The sequence below is a fragment of the Taudactylus pleione genome, unplaced genomic scaffold, assembly GCF_031769625.1.
Source record: "Taudactylus pleione unplaced genomic scaffold, aTauple2 ptg000520l, whole genome shotgun sequence".
In the NCBI taxonomy this organism is placed as follows: Eukaryota; Metazoa; Chordata; class Amphibia; order Anura; family Myobatrachidae; genus Taudactylus; species Taudactylus pleione.
In genome coordinates, this window is record NW_028284922.1 from 1242876 (window position 1) to 1264141 (window position 21266).

Consider the following 21266-nt stretch of genomic DNA (forward strand, 5'->3'; position numbering starts at 1 on the left):
CTGTTGTTTACAGTTGGATTTGTTTACAGATGGTCATGTGACAGTCGGAAGTAGATCAGGTGAGCGGTTATGCTAGGAAGTGTGCGGCCATTGGGAAATAATGCACAGTCACGTGATCTAGTGTGTCCAATCATGTTAGTGTAAATGCTGTCATTATAACACACTACTTTACATGGGAACTTTGCCACTCCACCACACCTCAACTGTTGCCCCAAACTCATTTTTCTTTACGACTGGCACATCTACATGGTAAGACCTTTATTTTGATACCGCAACCATATTTTTACGTTCAGCCATTCTCTCAAAATAGGTCTCACAGTAAAAAAACCTTATAGAATTAATATATAGATAATAAGATTTAAACCCAGGCAACTCTGGGTACTTCAGCTAGTATTATATATATATGGAACCCTAACACAATGTAAATAAATGGAATATTGTTCCTCGGACAAGAATACATGATGGTCCTTATTTACTACAATCCGCATTTCAAATGCTGTTGTAATGTGATATTTTTGCCTAAATTCACATTGCGAATTTAGGAAATATCACAGGAATGTATCAAAAACACTTGCAGGGACAGAGGGCCTGATTCAGAGCTGCTCGTAAGCGGCCGCTCGTTCGCTCTGAGCGATGTTCGCACAACTGCGCATGCGTATGGGTCGTAATGCGCATGCGCAAAGCAGTCATTGTGGTCAGAAATCCTGCGCTCGCAAAACAGCGAGGGGCTGCTAATTTGATTGACAGAATGTACCGTTTGTGGGTGGTAACAGGGGAAGGTGCTTGAAAACGGGGGCGTGGAGATCCGATCGCGGGCGTTTAATGGGAGTGCATAATTATAATTAGTAAAGGAGCGTCACCGACCACGTCACTTGGTTGTCTTTTAGCCTGAACTGCTCGCAGTGATTGCGGTAGGAAAATCCTACCACAAGCACTGCGAGCAGTTCAGATGCCTTTCGATGTACCCGATTAATCTAATAAATACCGGAGATGACGTGTGTTGCGAACGGCAAAGGGGTGTCTTTACAAAATAGCGAGCGCATTTTTAGTTCGCTTACTCAGACATAGAGACATTAACAAACCGCAAAGAGCGAGCGCTCAATTTAAATAGCCGGCCCCTTTTTTGGAACGACCGTCCGCAAATAGCGTCTGGCTCTGAATCAGGCCCAGAGCTTGCGATACAATTCTATCTCTGCAAATCCCCTCCGCACACTTCTCACTGTATTTTTCGCAAAAAATAGTGAGGTGTCCGAGCATGTGCCGCCGGCATAAACCTTCCATGATTGCCCCCCCATTCTGCTTACACTTACCTTGGCGATCGGTGCTCCGGTGAAGTCCTCTCTCTGGGGCTCCGGGCTCCTGCACTGTGACCACTGTCAGCTGCTCTATACTGCAAACTAGTGCAGGAACCCAGAGACCAGCTGGCCGGAGCCCCAGAGGACCTCACTGGAGCACTGATTATCGGTCCCTGGATGCAGGTAAATGTTTGGTTTTTTTAACACCCGGCCCTGCTCTGCCTGGGAACCTGAGGAAAGCCCTGATAACGCCATCTGGCATTATCACAGGGCTTTCCCACTTATTTTTTTACAATTTATTTTTAGTAAATTTCAGGCAGATTGCATTTCGCATTAAAAGTATGGGAAGTGCGATCTGATTACTAAAAAAATGTGAATTGAAGGTATTGGAGTAGTTTTTCACGAAAACGACTCTATTTGCCTTTCAATACATTTATGTGATACTAAAATAATGTGAAAAGGATAATAATAATATTGATAAATACGGTCAGATGTGTTAAAAGAAGACCTGAACTACTGTAAAATGTCTTAGCAATATATGTATTTTCTGAATATGTGTTGGAGTAGACATGGAAATCAATGGAATGTTTTGAACAAAGTCAACTTTCTTAAGCTGGGTACACACCTTTGCAATCACTTTTTTTGATGCAATGTTTTGATCAGCTTCATTCCCGATAGGAAGTCCTGACCACAGTGCTGTGAAACGCGTGAACAACTATACAATCATATTTGCAACCTGCGATCCCCAAAGGCTAAAGTATCATAAAAATCGGATTGTACTACCCACAGAGACGGTGCTGCTGCTAGTGTAGAATCGCGAGAAAGGTGGAAGGTGCATACACATTGCACTCTTGGTCCAATCTCATGATGGAAGGTGCGTACCCACTTTCCATGTCCAAAGAACGAGTCGAAAGTGAAAAAGTGGCCCGACAATTGTATAAATGTGTACCCAGCTTTACACTAACCATTTGTGCTTTGTTATACACTGGCTGCTTCCAGCATCTAGTCAATATGCATATATTCTTGGGCAATTTATATATCGGGTGAGCATATACTTACATATATTCATATGCATGCGCAGGCTGTTGGTGAGCAGTGTCTGACAAACCCCCCTTCCCAGTGACATATACCACTAACCTCGCCTCTGGGTATAAACCACTCATCCCTGCCCCCCGGACATAGGGCCTGATTCAGAGTAATATGCAAGCCCAATGCTTTGCATACAACTCATTGTGAGAGACCTGCGCATGCTTAGGACCTGTATTGCGCACGTGTAGGTCTCCATCTGCAAGATTGCTCACAGTTCCCCAAAGCTGCAGTATGACTGATATGCTGCCGCCTTTGGCTTGCATTTGTGTAGCAGCTACTGGGACCGTTCTACAAAACAGGGGCGTGACGCCCCCATTTTTAGGCTTGACCAGGCCAGGGTCTGCGTCTTCCTCAGCTACAAAGCTGCGAGGAGCAATCTGAGGAACCTTAGGGTAACGGCACATCTTGTCTCAGCCACACCCCCTTTTGCCGCCCCCGCCCCCTGCTAAGCCGACCTGGCTGCTCCCTCCCGGAAGGATGAGCCAGGATGTCAGCAAGTATGGTCTGACTGGACCTGCTGCTCTGGGACGCTGGCACATGCGCAGTGAGAGTGCAGACATATTGGGCTCCCGATATGTCTGTATTCTCACTGCATCCAGGATTGTGGAAGACATGTAAGACAAGTAAGTATACATGAATGGCTATTCTCTCTGTAAAGCACTGCAGAATATGTGTGCGCTATATAAATAACTGGTAATAATAATAATGGCTACTAAACACCACTATATATTGCATCGATGTGATGCGATATGTAGTGATAATTTTCGGTAGCCAGTTCATATTCTTTATGCATAGACTCTATAGAGACATCTAGAAAAACATAAATAAAAATTGTTAAGAACTTCCCTCAAAGATAATTCCACATGCGTATCCAGTTCCAAGAAAGTTCTTTATCTCATGTACATAGAAAAATAATCTGAAAATCCAACACCTGTTTATCTTTACTGCCAAGGGTATAGGGATAAGAAAAGATTTCTTCTTCAGGGTCCATAGAGCTCCACAGGGGAGACAATGGGGTGTAGGTGGGACCTGGAGTACCGGACAGCAACAGCAAAGCTTTTCAATCCCAGGATGCTCCGGTCCTTCCCCCTATAGCCTGCCCACAGTCTGAGGGCACCTCAGTTTCGTTGGTGTCCGGCAGGTGCTGGATCACCATTTTTAACAGTAGGGCTGCTTTACGCAGCCCAAGCTCATATTTATGTTTATATTTATTTCTAGTATTTTTACTATTGAGCAGCAGCACAAGACAGTCCCTTGGACGTCTGCACTGCTGCTCCACCACCCCTCCGCGGCACCGTCCACAACCCTCGGCTAGGTACTCCCAGCGGGGCTCTAGCTAGCAGGCTTCCTGGACCCCAGACTGCAGCCTGGAATCCAGGGGACAAGTAAGGCGGATCCTTACAGGGACCAGCGTCTTTATGCAGTCTTGCCTCCGATCTCAGGAGACAGACCGGAGGCCCTGATATGGACACGGGTGTGCCCAAGACTCCACTTCACTACCGGGGCATATATTATACTGGTGCAGAGACATATGCCAGGGGACCCGGTGGTTAACGCATCAGCCAGGGGAAATGGCGCACTCCCTGCAGCCCCTCCCCCAGCTCAAGGCGCCATTCCACTGTGGTCTTGCAGTGCCCTGAGCTGCTCCTCCCTCACCCTCCGCCCCCTAAGAGACACGCGGCAGCCATTTTCAGCAAGCAGATCTCCAGGAACGCTGGGTCCAGTCTCCCTGTATACCTCTCCCAAGGGCTAGGTTATACAGCGCTATATCCTACCAGCCACTGTGGTCTGTGTAGTTGATTTAGTGCCCATTGTAGATATATATAGTGTTTTTCTGAGTTTGTATGTGACTTGTGCTAGCGCTGATCTGTACTTTCTTTACTGTTTCCCTTTATTCTACTATACCCTGACATACTATGGTATAGGGGGTTTATTGTACCTCACATCTCCCATAGATTTGGAAGCGCTATTACATACTATATAGCATGGTTGCTCACTAAACTGTGCCATATTTCACACTGCACTGAGTCAGTTTCTATATTCCATTATCCCAGTGACTATGGCTGGCAGAGGAAAGAATAACAAGCAGCCTGATGCTGCTACTCTGGTGTCTTGTAAATCCTGCTCAGCGGGCTCAGCTCCAGAGGATCTCATTCAGGATGGTCTCTGTATTAATTGCTATACCGCCCCAGGCTCATCAGCCCCGGTATCTCTCCCTCAGGACCCACCTTGGGCTGCCTTTTCACAGGTACTGACAAAAATTGCGGACCATCTAGTGGTCCCTGTGGTAGCTACCCCTATGGGATGGCCACAACCGGTGCTCCCTGCAAATCCTTTGCCTCCCCCATAGATAGATGTACTGTCCAAATCAGTACAAAGTTTGGCGACTACCTCTACAGTTTTTCAGCAAATGCTGCAAAAAGAGAAGCCTTTACCTAGTAAACTTACTAAGCATGCTGTGTTATCTACCCAGTCTACTCAGTTCTCTGATTCAGATATATCCTCTGGGGATGCTGAAGATGCAGGCCTCTCTCACTCTGACTCCTTATCAGGACACGTGGAGCCATCCTTTAAATTAAACATACCTGCATTGGTGAGAGCTGTAACGTCTATCCTACAAATACAAGAGGCGGAACCGGCTCCCAAGACAAAACAGCCACTGTTTAAACGACAAAAGGTAGATTTACCAGAGTTTCCTCACTCTGACCAGCTATCTGATCACAGGAGCGAGGCATGGAATATGCCAGATCCTTTTCAAGACATCAGGCATCAACTAAGGCCTTCAAGCATAGAACTAAACAGACCTGGGCTACTAGACATCCCCCTGCCAAATCTGAGAACAAGCCTACAGCCTGACAAGACGGGCCTCTCCCTGGGGGCTCCCAGGATGGGAGGCCGATTTCTTAAATTTGCCCAGTTGTGCAATCAAACCACGTCAGATGCCTGGGTAAGAGAAGTGGTCTCCCACGGATACGCACTCTCATTCCTAATGCGACCCTCCCAGCAGTTCTTTCCTGTCATCGGACCCAACCAAGGCCCTGCTGCTCCAAAAAGCCATTCAGTCCTTACTGAATTCAGTAGTAATAATTCGGGTCCCCTCCTCACAATGGGTCAAGGGTTATTATTCTACCTTTTTCCTCGTTCAGAAGCCCAGTGGGTCTCATCGGCCTATCATCAACCTCAAATCTCTGAACAAATTTGTCAGGGTGCCCAGGTTTCGTATGGAAACCCTCCACTCTATTATCCTAGCTATGGAGCCTGGGGATTTTATGGTGTCTCTAGACATCCGAGACGCTTACCTACATGTACCTATAGTGTCCTCTCATCAACAATATCTCCAGTTTGCTATACTACAGCAACATTACCAATTTCAGGCTCTGCCGTTTGGCCTGTCTACGGCACCTCTGGTCTTTACCAAATCATGGCAATTCTGGTGGCCTTTCTTAATCGACAAGGGATCAGACTACTCCCATACTTGGACGATCTCTTGCTGTTGGCCAGCTCCCCAGAGATTCTTCACTGGCATTTACAGGTAACCATTGCCTTTCTACAAATGCACGGTTGGCTGATCAGCTGGAAAAAGTCTTCACTGACACCCTCTCAAAAGATGGTGCATTTGGGAGCCCTCCTGGACTCTTGGGTTCAGAGAATCTTCCTAACAGCAGACAAGATTTCAGCAATACAGCACAGAGTGCGCAGACTGCTCTACAAGCGCTGAGTGTCAATTCACTTTGCAATGCAGGCCTTGGGATCAATGGTGTCCATCTTCGATATGGTGGAGTTCACCCAGTTTCACTCCAGGCCCCTGCAACACCTGATCCTCTCCAGGTGGAATGGGCTACCCCATCTTCTCAGATCCCAGATGATGAGTCTCCCCCCAGAGGTTCAACTGTCACTAATCAGGTGTCTAGAGACATCCCATTTGGACAAGGGTTGCCCCTTTTGGATCCCAGACTGGGCTTTCCTCACCACAGGCGCAAGCATCTGAGGGTGGGGCGCGGTAACCAGCCAGCACTCCTTCCAGGGCCGATGGACCCCAGTCGAGGCAGTGTTGCCAATCAACGTACTGGAACTTCGAGCCATCTACAGAGCTCTCACTCTGGCTCAGGATATTCTGAAGAACAGGCCAGTACAAGTACAGTCCTACAACGCCATGGCAGTGGACTACCTCAATCATCAAGGGGACACTCGAAGTCAGTTAGTGATAACAGAACTGTCCCACATTCTCACATGGGCCTATCGCAATCTGCCAGCTATCTACGCAATGTTCATCCCGGGGATTCTCAATTGGGAAGCGGTCTCTGCTTTGTCTATCTGGTACCATGGGCAGAATTGCTCCTATACCGGATGTTCACACCTTCCTGCAAGGTGTTCTACATATACAGCCTCCCTTTGTCCCTCCTGTGGCTCCATGGGATTTGTAAGTGGTGCTACAAGCACTTCAAGAACCTCCATTCGAACCCCTGGAATCGGTGGATGTTAAATAGCTCACTAAGAAGACTCTGTTTTTTCTGGCTATAGCATCTGCCCGTAGGGTATCGGATTTATGGGGCGCTTTGTCGCACCCCGTTTTTGATATTTCATCAGGGCAGGGCTGTTATTCGAACATGCCCTGGCTTCCTTCCCAAGGTGGTTTCTCGTTATCACCATAATGAGAAAATTGTAGTTCTGGCCTTTCAATCACCAGACCTCTCGGCAGGTGAGGCCTCTTTGGATATGGTCCATGCTTTAAAGATCTACGTGAACCATACAACTCCCATCAGAAAATCGGACTCCTTCTTTGTCCTATATGGATTCCACAAGAAGGGATAGCCAGCTAACAAACAGACTCTGGCCAGATGGATTTGCATGACTATCCCGCTATAATCCTTGGTGACTTTAACATCCCTATTGGCATCACAAATCCTGCATCCACCAATCTTCTTGCCCTCTCCTCCTCCTTTGGACTTTCTCAATGGACCTCCACCGCTACCCACTGTCTCGGCCACTCCCTTGACCTTGTCTTCACCCATCTGTGTGCTCTCTCTGACTCAGTGGCGTAAGTTCATCCCAGACGCCCGGAGGCGAGTTATAATTTGGTGCCTCCCGTCACACCCGCTGACACTGTTATGTATCAATTTGCATGTAGACAGGCTATAGATAGACGAAGGCAGCAGCAGATGGTCTGACATGGAACTCTCCACTTGTGTATGGTGGCTTCTCAGGTGCCGGAAAGGGGTGTCATGGTACACTCCAGGTATATAGTTACAGCCCTAAGTGGGGTGAATATGTTTTGGACAATGGAGGAGGTGCCCCTTCAGAGCTGGAGCCCGGTGGCAGGTACCTCCATTGTCTCCCATAGTTCTGCCCCTGCTCTGACGTCTCCAACTCTCCCTTCCCCCTCTCTGACCACCATCTGCTCTCCTTCACTCTTTCAACTCCTCCATTCCTCCCCTCACCCAAAGCCACCATCACCAGATGCAATCTTGAGACTCTCGACCCTGCTGTCCTGTCTTCATCACTTGATACTCTTCTCTCTCCTCTATCAACCATGACCTGCCCTAACCAGGTGGACTCCTTCTACAACATCACCCTCACTTATGCACTTGACTCCATTGCCCCCACCTCCTCTGTTCCCCTCCATCAGTCCAAACCCCAACCCTGGCACTCCAAACTGCCCCGGTTTCTCCAAAAGTGCTTGTGCACAGCCGAGCACCTCTGGAGGAAATCTCGCTCTCTGGCGGACTTCCTTCACTTCAAGTTTGTCCTCTCTTCCTACAGCTTGGCCCTCCACCTCGCCAAGCAATCCTTTTTCCAGTCACTCATCTCCTCTCAGTCCTCCAATCCCTGCCACCTCTTTGGTACTTTCAACACTCTCCTTCGTCCCCCCCCTCCACCCTCCCTATCCTCCCTCACTGCATTTGAATGCCTCCTCCTTCTCTTCCAAAATTGAGGCAATTTGTCACAGTATTTCCTTCAATCTCTTTGCTGCAACCCCACCTCCTTCACCATCCGTGCCTCCTGGCCACCCCACCTTGTGCTCCCTCAGCCCCACCACGGGCGACGAGGTCCACTCCCTCATCTTGTCCTCCCCCCCTCCAGCTGCCCCATTGACGCTCTCCCTCCTCGCCTTTTATGCTCCCTCTCCTCCACCACCTGCTCCCACCTCGCTCACCTTTTCAACTTATCTCTCTCCACCGGCAACTTTCCCTCATCATTCAAACATGCTCTTGTCACACCTATTCTCAAAAAACCCAACCTCAACCCGTCCCCACCCACCAATTACCGCCCCATTTCTCTTCTCCCTTTTGCCTCCAAACTACTTGAGTGGCTTGTCTACCACTGCATCACCAGCTATCTCTCTGACAACTCCATCATTGATCCTCTTCAATCTGGTTTTCGCCCACTTCACTCCAGTGAAACTGCACTGGCCAAAGTCACCAATGTCCTGTTTGCAGCCAAATCCAGGGGCCACTTCTCTCTGCTCATCTTCCTGGACCTCTCTGCAGCCTTCGACAACATGGATCATACTCTCCTCCTCCGCACCCTTCAGACCTCTGGCATCTCTAACACCATCCATGCCTGGTTCATCACTTACCTCACCAACCGCTCCTTCTCCATGTCTGCCTCCACCTCCCCCCTTCCATCCTTCCCATTGGTGTCCCAGAGGGTTCTCTCCTGGGTCTGCTGCTCTTTTCCCTGTACACCTCTACACTAGGAGAACTCATTAGCTCCTTCGGCCTCCAATACCACCTCTATGTCAATGACACGCAACTATACCTCTCCTCTCCTGAACTCTCCCCTTCTGTCCTCACTGCCATCTCTTCCTGGATGTCCGAGCGCTCTCTGAAGCTCAACATGGAAAAAACCGAACTGATCATTTTTCCCCCTAATAGAGTCTCCACTCCAACCAATCTTGCTATCACTGTTGACAACAGCATCATCTCCCCTGTCCCCCAACTTCGCTGTTTGGGTGTCACCCTTGACTCCACCCTCTCCTTCACCCCCCACATTTAATCTCTGGCTCAATCCTGTCGGTTCCAGCTATGCAACATCGCTCGCATTAGGCCGTTCCTCTCCCAGAATGCTACCAAACTGATTATTCATTCACTAATCATTTCTCGGCTTGACTACTGCAACCTTCTCATTACTGGCCTCCCACATTGCCATCCTGCCCCCCTCCAGTCTGTTCTCAACGCTGCAGCTAGACTTATCTTCCTCTCCCGCCATTCTACTTCTGCTGCTCCCCTCTGCCAAAACCTGCACTGGCTCCCATTCCCCTACAGAATCCTCTTCAAACTCCTCACCTTCACATACAAGGCCCTCTCTAACTCTGCTGCTCCCTACATCTCCAACCTCATCTCCTTACATACTCCCTCCCACTCACTCCAGTCTGCCAATGACTGTTACCTCTCCTCCACCCTGGTTACTTCATCTCATGCTCGTATACAAGATTTTGCCCGTGCAGCCCCCCTCCACTGGAATAAGCTCCCTCGCTCGATCAGGCTCTTCCCGACCTTGCAGAGCTTCAAACGTGCACTGAAAACCCACCTGTTCATCAAAGCATACCCTTCCACCACATAACCATGTTACCAGGTCTCTGTCCCTCCCGCCTCAGCCATCTCTAGCTTGCTTACTTCCTGCACTCAGGTCCACCTCTACACACTCATGCCTCATGTCATCTGTCCGACTCCCCTCTCCCCTAAATTGTAAGCTCCTAGGAGCAGGGTCCTCCTCCCCACTGTCTCACAACCTTCTTCTCTAGAACTTCTATGACAGCCTTCACCTTCAGAGATGTACTGTGTATGGAAAATTGTGTTGCTAATAATTACTTGTGTTCTGTTTATATTTTGGATACTGTATTGTAATGTAATGTTCTGTGTACCCTTTACTGTATGTACGGTGCTGCAGACCACTTGTGGCGCCCTATAAATAAAATTTAATAATAATAATATCTCACAGACTTATACCCAGGATGGCCTTCCTGTGCCAACTACAGTCTCTGCTCATTGTACTCGCTCTGTGCGTCCCTCATGGGCAGCCCAGCGTGGCGCCTCTGCTGAACAGCTATGCAAGGCGGTCACATGATCTTCTGTCCACACCTTTCTTTGGTTTTATGCCTTTGATACATTTGCCTCACAGGATGCTTCCTTCAGGCATAGGGTTCTCCTATCAGCTCAGGAGCATTTTTGCCTGTGAATAACTGCTTTGGGACATCCCTATTGTCTCCCCTGTGCAGCCCTAAGGAAGAAGAAGATGAAAGGGAGAGTTATGGTAAAACTTACCCTTGTTAACTCTCTTTCTTTTCAGTCCATAGGGTCCACAGGGCACCCGCCCTGACGCACCTGGCTTCTAGGGGTTTCTTCTCTTGGTCACTTGTTTCCTTCTCTGTGTGAGAGTGTGATTCTTCAGTGTACCATTCTTCTTTCTCTCCTATCCTGCTCCTGCCTTGGGCTTGTTAACAAAAATGAGTTGCCCTCAGGCTGTGGACGGGGTATAGGGGGAGGACCTGAGCATCCTGGGATTGAAAAGCTTTACTGTTGGTGTCCAGTCCTCCAGGTCCCCCCTACATCCCATTGTCTCCACTGTGGACCCTATGGACTTCGAAGAAATAGAGTTAACAAGGTTAAGTTCTACCATAACTCTCCTTTTCTGTATTAGATATACACAAATAACAAAATATATATATATAGCGCAGACTGTCCAAAAAAATCAAGATATTTATTAATAAAAGGTTGAGTGGTCACAAGTCATGACCTGTTAAAAAAATCACTACATCAGAAGAAATACATGAAGCATAATGATAACAGTGCACATGGAACCGTACCGTGACAGCTCCTTTTAAAAGGAGCACAGAAGTTCATATAGAATGAAGGGCTTGAAATGTGTTGGTAGCATTTGTACTTACCTGTTTGTATCTGGCTGACTGACTGGTCAAATTTGGAAGGGCCCTTTCCGTGAGTGCTCCTGATATTGGGTTGGAAGTCAGGAGGGAAGTTTCTGGAGGAAGGATGTCAGCACACTCTGTGCTGGTTATAATTGCCTGCCCCTGTGATTGTGCCTGGACCTGCTACTATTGTTTGGTTTCCACTTTGGGATCTGGACTGCTTCCTGATGATTATGACATCTCCAATTCTGATTTCGGCCTGCTCTTGGACTTCTCTTTGTTATTGCCTGCCTTGGAGCATTACCTGTTTACTCTGCCCTCTCCAAGCAATAACCTCAGACAAAACCTGACTGGCTGCTGCCTGACCCACCCTGCCTGGCGGCGTCAATATCATCCATGCCTAAGGGTTTTGGTGACTTGATGGAAGACTATTAAATGTAATAATTTTTTTTTATAAATTCTACATGGTTTTTATATAGATGTGTACCTGCCAAAACTCTATTACCAGATAAATGTTAGTATCTCATCATTAGTTGATGCTATAACTTTGGTCTCATTGAATGGGAAAATTTGGCAATAGCTTTGCTTCTCTGGGCACTTTAAAAGAGAATGGCTGCAGTGACTTTCAATGGAATAACTGCTGTGAGTAGTAAAGCAATCTACCTCATAGCCAAGAATTTATTTAAAATATATATAGTTTTGCTAATCTTCTGAATCCTATACATACAGTATATTTGTAACTCTTTTATATTAGTAATTATTTTATGTTAGTAGTTATTTTATAGTAGTAGCTCTTTTGTATTAGTAGGTAGTGGATAATATTAGATATTTTATCTTAGTAGCTAACTTTTATTTGTAGTTATTTTATATTAGTAGCTTATATATAGTAGTAGAAGTTCTTTTATATTAGTAGTTATTTTAAATAAGTATCTCATTTATAGTAGTAGTTATTTTATATTAGCAGCTCATTTAAAGTTTATTAATAGTTTTTTATATTAGTAGTTATTTTATATTAGTAGTTCATTTATAATAGTAATTTTTATATTAGTTATCATTTTAAATGAGAATTATTTTTATATTAGAGGTTATTTTATATTAGCAGTTATTTTTAATATCAGTTATTTTATAGTATTACCTAGTAGTTATTTTATATTAGTACCTAATTAATACTATTAATTATTTCATATTAGAAGTTCTTTTATATTAGTAGTTTATTATAGTAGTTGTAATTTTATATCAGCAGCTCACTTATATTAGTAGTACTTTTATAGCAGCAGTTCATTTATATTAGTTGTTTTTTATATTATATTAGTTGTGTTTTTATATTAGTAGCTCATTTAGGTCAGTTGCTTTTTATATTATATTAGTTGCTGTTTTATATAAGTAGTGCATGTATATTAGTAGGTATTTTATATAAGTATCTCATTTATATTAGTACTTATTTTATATTAGTAGCTAATTTATAATAGTCATTTTTATATTAGTTGTCATTTTAAATTTTAATTTCTTTTATATTAGAAGTTATTTTATATTGGCAGTTATTTTATACTATTACCTAGTTATTTTATATTAGTAGCTCATTTAAATTAGTACTTTTTATTAGTTATTTTATGTTAGTTATTTTATATTAGCAGCTCACTTATATTAGTAGTTCTTTTATAGTAGTAGCTCATTTATATTAGTTGGTTATTTATTTTATATTAGTTACTTTTTTATATTAATAGCTCATTTATATCAGTTGCTTTTTATATATTAGTTGCTTTTTTATATAAGTAACTCATGTATAATATAATTTATTGTATATAAATATATAATTTCTTTTAGTAGTAATTTTATATTAGCAGCTCATTTATATTAGTAGTTCTTTTATATTAGTAATTTATATTAGTTTTTTATGTTAGAAGTTGATTTATATTAGCAGTTCTTTTTTTAGTAGTATTTTATATTAGTAGCTCATTTATATCAGTTCTTTTATATTAGTATCTCATTTATATTAGTTGCTTTATTATATTATATTAGTTACTTTTTAATATAAGAAGCTCATGTATGTTAGTAGTTTTTAATATAGGTAGCTTATTTCTATTCATAGTTCTTTTATATTAGCATCTCAGTTATATTAGTAATTATTTTATATTATTGGTTATTCTATATTATTAGCTCTTTTCATGAGTCAATTTGCACTTCAGATTTATTAGGCCTTTAAAAACTTGTTTCTCTTAATTTCCCCTTAATCTGTTAATGGTCTCTGATTACCTAAATTAAATTATTCAATTTCAGAATAATTTGCTCTAAATGTGATATGCTTTTGTTTTAAAATAATGACCATTATGCATAGTGTCACAGAAGGGCAGTCAACCATTTTCACTGAACATTTAAGAGTTCCAAAGATCATAAAAGCATGGCTAAAATTAATTTGTCTAGCAAGGGTCATATTAAAGATTAATGGGACAGTTTGTAACCCAGCAAATTCTTCAAAGCACAAATGCAGTTTTAGACCATGTGGTTTTATGTGCAGTTTTACCATTAGTAAAGCATACAGTTGACAAACAGTGTATCAAATTGCATGACAACTTGCAGTTTGCTCCAGCTGTATTTTAGTATTTTTCACACAAAGTTACAGTTGGAAATAATTAATAAGTCTTAAAAAAATCTAACATGATTACCCCCAAAAAATATTTGTCATGATAAAAAAATTATAGAAAAATTATTCACATGGTTTCTTTTCTCTATTAGGTTTATTGAAGGGAATAAATTAGAGACCATCTCCAGACATGCATTCAGAGGCCTGCGAGACCTAACTCACCTGTAAGTCCAGCTATAGGGATCTGTTTTGTATTTTTTTTATTCTATTAAGATGTTATTCAATTTTTTTTAATAAAATAATATATTACAGTAGCAGAGAATTATCCATCAGTTACTTGTCTCTTATTCCAGATCTCTGGCCAATAACCACATTAAAACTCTTCCAAGAGACATCTTCAGTGATTTGGATTCTCTCATTAACCTGTAAGTAGCAAATGCTATTCATGCTTCCCTATTCAGATCTTGTTTGTATTTTGTATGTGTTTTTAACCATATTTCTATTGTAGTTATTCCTTTAGCCCAAGGGTAAGTACACAATATTGATACGGGGTGGTTTCAACTTTACCTATTACAAAAAAAGTTTTATAATGTACATAATTTATGTATACATAGTGACACATACTGATTTCCTGTGCTACTTCCTACCTCTGGAACTCTCTCCCTATCAGACTCTCTACCTCTCTACAAATCTTCAAGACCTATTTCTTTATCAAAGCCTTCCACCTCTTATCCTAACCCACTGCTCCATGATCCTTCCTCATTGTCTCCCCCATCTTTGTTACCCCTGTCTGTCCCTCAACTTTAGAATGTAAGCTCTCACGAGCATGGCCCTCATCCCTCATGTGCTTCTCCTTCCCGTACTCATACTATCATCTACTCCTAACTCCCCACAAGGGCACCTAACAACGCACTGCTGCTTATTTGAGTATTATGATCGCTAATGCAGCAATGTTTATAAACCATGTCCTTATCCTGCATTGTTTTGTATTGTAAGGGGTAAATTTACTAAGGTGCCGATTTCTATATGTCATCCCAGATCAATCTCGGATGACATTGTCCGTATTCATGTATTTCATTTTTTGAACAGGTTACTGAATTTACTAAGCTGCCAATTTGTTGTCATTCATGTTGATCAATGGTGTATTCATTCATAACCATTCGTAATTTTCATTCGCATTTTGCATTCGATTTTGATCATCATGGCCGAACATAGAGCCTCCCTGCGGCACAGCCAGGCATGCATATGAATCATATTATAGAATGATTCATATGCATGCCCGGCTGACCGTCCATTACCCCCAGGAATTTAATTTTTACCCCATGTGGGGTAATTTACCCGTTCCCCTGTTTACCATTAGTTTAAAGTGTCATATGTGTGGGTGGCACACATTAATGTATGGTGTGAGTTTGCTATTGTGTAATGTAATGTTTTGTTGTTAAATTAAAAACTCTGGGTTCTTACAGATGTGTCCACATACATCTATCCTCCGCGCTAGTTTGCATCGCTTGCACATTTTTAAGCCACGCATCCCCTTCATGCTGCCACAACTTTAAACATTCATAATATTTTACCTTTTTCTCTCGGGAGCGCATCAGACTGATGTGATCCCGGACATTATCTAGTACATTTTAATCAAAACTAAAACTTGAAGTCTCTGCGGTCCATAAATTGAGAATGCATGATGCGATCTCCACACCGATGGTACCGGAATACTGTTGAAAGAGTAAGCATCAGTACAATAGCAATCACGGCTTACTTATCATGTATAAAACCTTAGTTACCAAATAATCTTTATTTCACAGCATTTATGCTAAATGAACAAACTTAAATCTTATACTTTAAAGCTTATTAAACCTTTTATGTGAATATGTAATGTGTAAGTATGCGGGGTGTGATGTAAAGACGCTAGTTAACTTGGGGCAGATGCGTGCGCATGAAGCTAATAAACAGCGTTTTCATACAGGATCTTATGCATTTGCTAATATGCGACTAGTTAACAGCGCAATTATGCGTATTAATGTGTGTATGAGAAATGGTGCACTTAAATCTCACTTAAACTAAGTGAACACCTAGCAGTGTGGAATGCTGAGCCTTATAGTTCCATGACTTGCTCATGCCCCAGCAGCCCCCACCCTTTTCAGGCTCCAAAATACTGGTCTTTGTTCTCCCAGGGCCTGTGTGGATGCAAATTAGCACAGCTACAAGACCCAAACCTCAGATAACACTCTTGGCTTTGAAGGTATTTTATTGTAGGAAGCCTGCTAATGTAAGGTGCTACAAACGACCCTCTTGCTGTATTCGAGCAGGGCCACCTGGAGTGAGAGCAGACGTTATGTCCATGAAGCTTGTCTACACAGGCTAGTTGTCACGTGGCCATTTGCTCTGTTTAGCTAATGCAATCCAATTTTGACATACTGTACAGCCATTTCTGAAATATATCCTTTAGGGGAATTATAATAATATACACACTTTATCCAGAGCACCCAAACTACGTAAAGTCATGAAATGGGCTTTTGATGAATCGCCGTAACTTATGGCGATGGTCACAGATGCAATTGTATGATGCTAATAGTAATATTGCCACATGTACTAAAGTGTGAGTTTATCTAAAATGGCGCTTAGGCGGCCATTCGCAAAATTCCAGCTTCGACAGTCCACCCTTTGGTAGCAAACAACATGCTATTACAATCTGATTTTAAAATATAATTTAGGCTTACATTTATATACTATTTAGTGTTATTATGGGATGGCACAAGGTGGTTCTTAATCCATCAATAATGTGTCTCTGAGTGGGGACATAAAACTACTATTATACGCACACCGCGGATCTTGGAAGATCATCTGAAAGGTGTGGGGATACACCAGTCCTATAAAGGCAGTCTTGAAGGGGAATTGAGACTTTACATTTTCTGAGGTGTTTTTCTAAAAATAACATTTCAATAATACATTCTATGCATGTCTAAATATAATACATTAAATTATGGTATTTCCTAGTTCAGGGTTGTAATGCAGTTCTGTATTTACCTCGGTATTCTTACTGACCACCATCATAATTTCGTTCTTTCGTTTTACTCTATTTTTACATTTTCCACACTTCAACACAATAGGAACACACCGGACACATATGCCAATTATTATGATGATAATCAGTATAAGGATTAAGAATTTGCCTATACTGGCGATCATTTCCTGGACCCATTCCCCTAGACCTGAGAATCATTTCACTGGGTTCAGCCATGAAACCCATCCTTCTGTCTTCTCCCTTACTTCAGCCACTGAAGCGTTATGGTTCTTAGGAAACTCCCATTTTAGCTGCAGTATTTCATCCATCTTCCGGTCTATCACCTCCTTGGGGTCGCTGGTATCATTGGTGACATAGGTGCAATATTTAACTCCAAATTGGGTGGCCAACGTTATGCAATACCCTCCAGTAACAGCAGTTAAATAATTTAACACTAGCCTGTGTTGCACCAGTTCTTTCTTGTACGCTTACAATTCTCTCCCTGTATACCTGAATGTGTCATCGTACATCTCGGTGATATTATCTATCAATTTAGCAAGTTCCTGAATATATCTAAAGTTTAATGTACCCTGAGCAATCCTGGTGGGATCCAATGCGACTAAAACTTGAAAGCCAGTTGTCTCACTAATTAACTGTGTGGCTTTGTGCACGTCACCAGGTATCATATTTCGTTTGCCTCTGTGTTCATATTGTGAAAAACAATATTGATCGTAGGTGCGCAATAAAATCAGGGATGCAGCCATGGTGAATAATACAATTGAGTAAACACCCACTACTCAACAAATCACATACAATAGAAAAAAGGTGTATTTCACCCTCTAGCGCTTCCCCAACACCACATGCAAAAAGGTGATAAGACAAAGAAGACTTATAATCACCATAAAGCAACTCCACTTGCTATGGGACCATATAGGCATAGGCGTGGGCTCTAAGGACGATATCCATCATTGGCAGAGGCTGGGCTGTACTTGCATTACCTTATGGTTCAATACTGCATCCAGAGCGGTTATCTTTGGTTTTCCATCATCCAAAGAATCCAAGGAGGGAATTCGCGTACATGCTGTTGCTGTGCCATGCTGTATGGATTTCTACATGTTCGTTATTGACTTGTCATTTGTGAGTGTAACCTTTAATTAAAAGTATATTTTATTTTATTTGGATCTACACTATGTTTGTATTTTTTATCCCCATATGTGATACTTCGCTGTGATCAGCGTATTAAAGCCTTGGAGGATAAGAAAAATTCAGATCCTATTGTAACCAGAGACTGCAAGACTCATTTATGTTTATATGGTCCCATAGCAAGTGGAGTTGCTTTATGGTGGTTATAAGTCTTCTTTGTCTTATCACCTTTTTGCATGTGGTGTTGGGGAAGCGCTAGAGGGTGAAATACACCTTTTTTGTATTCTCTGTGTTCATATTGTGTGTGAAGATATGGTGACGGTGTGTTTTTATGTATACCAAGCATTTCAACATGTGTGAGGGTCATAACTTCTGGGACTACTCTTCCCAGGTACAGGGCCGAAACTAGGATATCTGTCACCCGGTGCAATACAGCAATTTTGCGCCCCCTCCCTTCCTGTACCTGAAGTTTGTCCTTGCTTGTCCATGCGGATGGCTGGCATAAACCCCCTGGCAATGAGCATAAAACCCCCTGGCCAGTAAGGACCTCTAGCATTTGTCTCCTCTTTGGCAGCGGCCATTTTTGGATGGCCGTTTTCTGAGTCTGCAGCCGCCAAGCCACCTTGAGTCAGCTTTTTTCACCCCCTGCAATCTGCACCCGGTGCACGTGCACCTCTAACCCCCCCTAGTTGCGGCCCTGCCAGGTAACACAAACCTTCGGACCTCAGGGAGAGCCACTTATACGCTTTTCTTCCACATATAAAATGTAGATTATCAGGGAGAACATAAGGAAAGGTATGCATCATTATCATTAAGCACATTTCCCTTGCAAACAATCCTATTTCTGGGTCTTCCATCTGGTACATGCAAGTTTCTGTGTCAGATGGTTATTAGCAAAATAACCATCTGGCACCTTACCAATAATTTCTTTGGTGGAACTCAATGTATACCGATACCTAAAATGTTTCCCACTAGATTTAATTGAGCGTAACAGATCATGGTTTATGGACTCATTATTAGCTCTTTGTGAGAAGGTCATCGTCTGATTATTCCCTGTCACTTCCCAACTCCCGGGTTTATTGGAGTTGGTTATGTTTAAACACAAAAGTGATCTATCTACTTGGAATTGATATAGTTTGAAATGAGGTGGTTTGGATGAGAGAAATTTTCCATCCAATGTTTTCCCTTTTTGTAATTCTAAAATTTCCGTGATATTCAGCGGAAATGGCACCAACCCTACATTATGCTGTCCCTGTGGCACATGTGAACACACCCAGCAATCAGTTTGATTTAACACTTTGCCTACCATGCTATGATAATCCTCTAAAGGATACCCACCCCAGTACGGGTTATATTTAGGTTGGCACCGTTGGATACAGTTCTCATCAACTGGGGATCCACAAAGCTCACAAATACAGGAATCTTCAGATGATAAACCTCCACACCGTCCCCGAGTATCCGGAATGACAGCTCTCTTAACAATAACAGTACTAAGATTGGTGAGACACTCCCCTGATTGGCATTGCACTCCTCCTGACTCCACTCCATCAGCACTGCCATCAGCTCCCATTTCCTCAATCGGTCTCCCATCACAGAAGCTGGATATTCCCGAACCGACCAGGATGGTGAACACTCTAAAAGAGAATATGAAAATGAACACAGCAGGCCTGTCCATTGTCACAACAAGACCTGCAAATTTCTCTTAGTTCAGGTATCTCACTACGACCTTTTCAATCCTCCCGGAACAAGCTCGCGAGCGACAGGTCCACGCTATCAGCCTTGTCTCCGACTTGTTTCTCCACCGGTTGATTGACCTTTTTGCAGTGAGTGGAATGGACCCAGGTATCTCTCTCAGCCACCTTCAAAGATGTAGTACTTGTCAGCAGCACCTGGTACGGACCTTCCCACAGATCAGTCAAACAACCTGAACGCAAAAAATTTCTGATCATAACATATTCTCCTGGTTCAACATCATGATAGTTAGTTTCAGGCATATCATGGGACAACAATTTCAGTTTCTGCTGCTGTTGCTTTAACTGCTTACTCATTGATATAAGATACTTTACAGTTACCTCGTTGTTACCCTTCAAGTCTTCCTGTGGACTTATAATCAAATGAGGTTGTCTACCGAACAGTATTTCAAATGGGGACAGATTTAGAGGGGGTCTAGGAGTGGTCCTTATGCTATGTAGGACCAAAGGTAACACTTCTGGCCATCCTAGTCCAGTCTCTGCCATGATTTTACTTAACTTATTTTTAATAGTCCCGTTCATCCTCTCTACCTTGGCACTGGCTTGCGGTCGGTAGGGGGTGTGAAGTCGGCTATTAATACCCATCAGCTTACACATATTTTGAAAAACATCACCTGTGAAATGAGTACCCCTGTCACTCTCAATGATTTTAGGGATACCGAACCTGCATACAAATACCTGAACTATTTTCTTGGCAGTAAATGCAGCAGTATTAGTGGCCGCTGGGTAGGCCTCAACCCAATTAGAAAATACATCAGTGCACTCTAATACATACTTAAGATTCCTGCAGGGTGGTAATTGGATGAAATCAATTTGTATCACCTGGAAAGGTCCATCAGTCGGTGAAATGTGGGACGGTTCGGTAGGGATCGCTTTCCCTATGTTCTTCCTCAAGCAGGTCAGACAGGACATTGCTATCTTTTCTGCTTGTGAAGAAAAACCTGGTGCGCACCAGTATGCTCTCACCAACTTGCACATACCTTGTTTTCCCAGATGAGTCAGACCGTGTGCTGCCTCAGCCAGGCTGGGGTAATATGTATTGGGGGCTACTGGTTTACCTTGTCCATCCCTCCAGAGCCCGGAGGACTCTTGCCCACATCCCTTGGACTTCCAAATGGACTTTTCCTGAATTGAACACAAATTTTGCATCTCAATTAATTTCAGCATATCAATTGTTTGGAAAGACATCATTTTTTCAGTGGGAGAAAACATTTTTAACCCTGCTGCCCATTTTGCAGCTTCATCGGCTCTGTTGTTGCCCAGTGACACCGGATCATCCTCACATGTATGGGCTTTACATTTAATTACTGCCACCGCTTTGGGCAGTTGGATTGCTTCTAAAAGATGTTTTATGTGTCGGGAATGTGCAACTGGTGTGCCTGCTGCTGTCATAAAATTTCTCAGATGCCATAGAGCCCCAAAATCGTACACCACCCCGAACGCGTACCTCGAGTCAGTGTAAATGTTAGCAGATTTGCCTGCTGCCAGTTCACATGCTCTAGTTAGTGCTACTAACTCTGCCACCTGGGCTGAGTGA

At 43.2% G+C, this 21266-nt stretch overlaps 1 protein-coding gene across 2 annotated transcripts in view; it reads left to right on the top strand.

Moving 5' to 3' along the window:
- LGI2 (leucine rich repeat LGI family member 2) overlaps positions 1–21266 on the top strand; it is a 121376-nt gene that overhangs the window by 67824 nt on the left and 32286 nt on the right. For both annotated transcript variants that reach the window (XM_088450593.1, XM_088450594.1), the window contains 2 exons: positions 13984–14055; positions 14185–14256. In XM_088450593.1, the coding sequence (XP_088306719.1) occupies positions 13984–14055; positions 14185–14256 (144 nt within the window). The remainder of the gene's footprint in view (positions 1–13983; positions 14056–14184; positions 14257–21266) is intronic.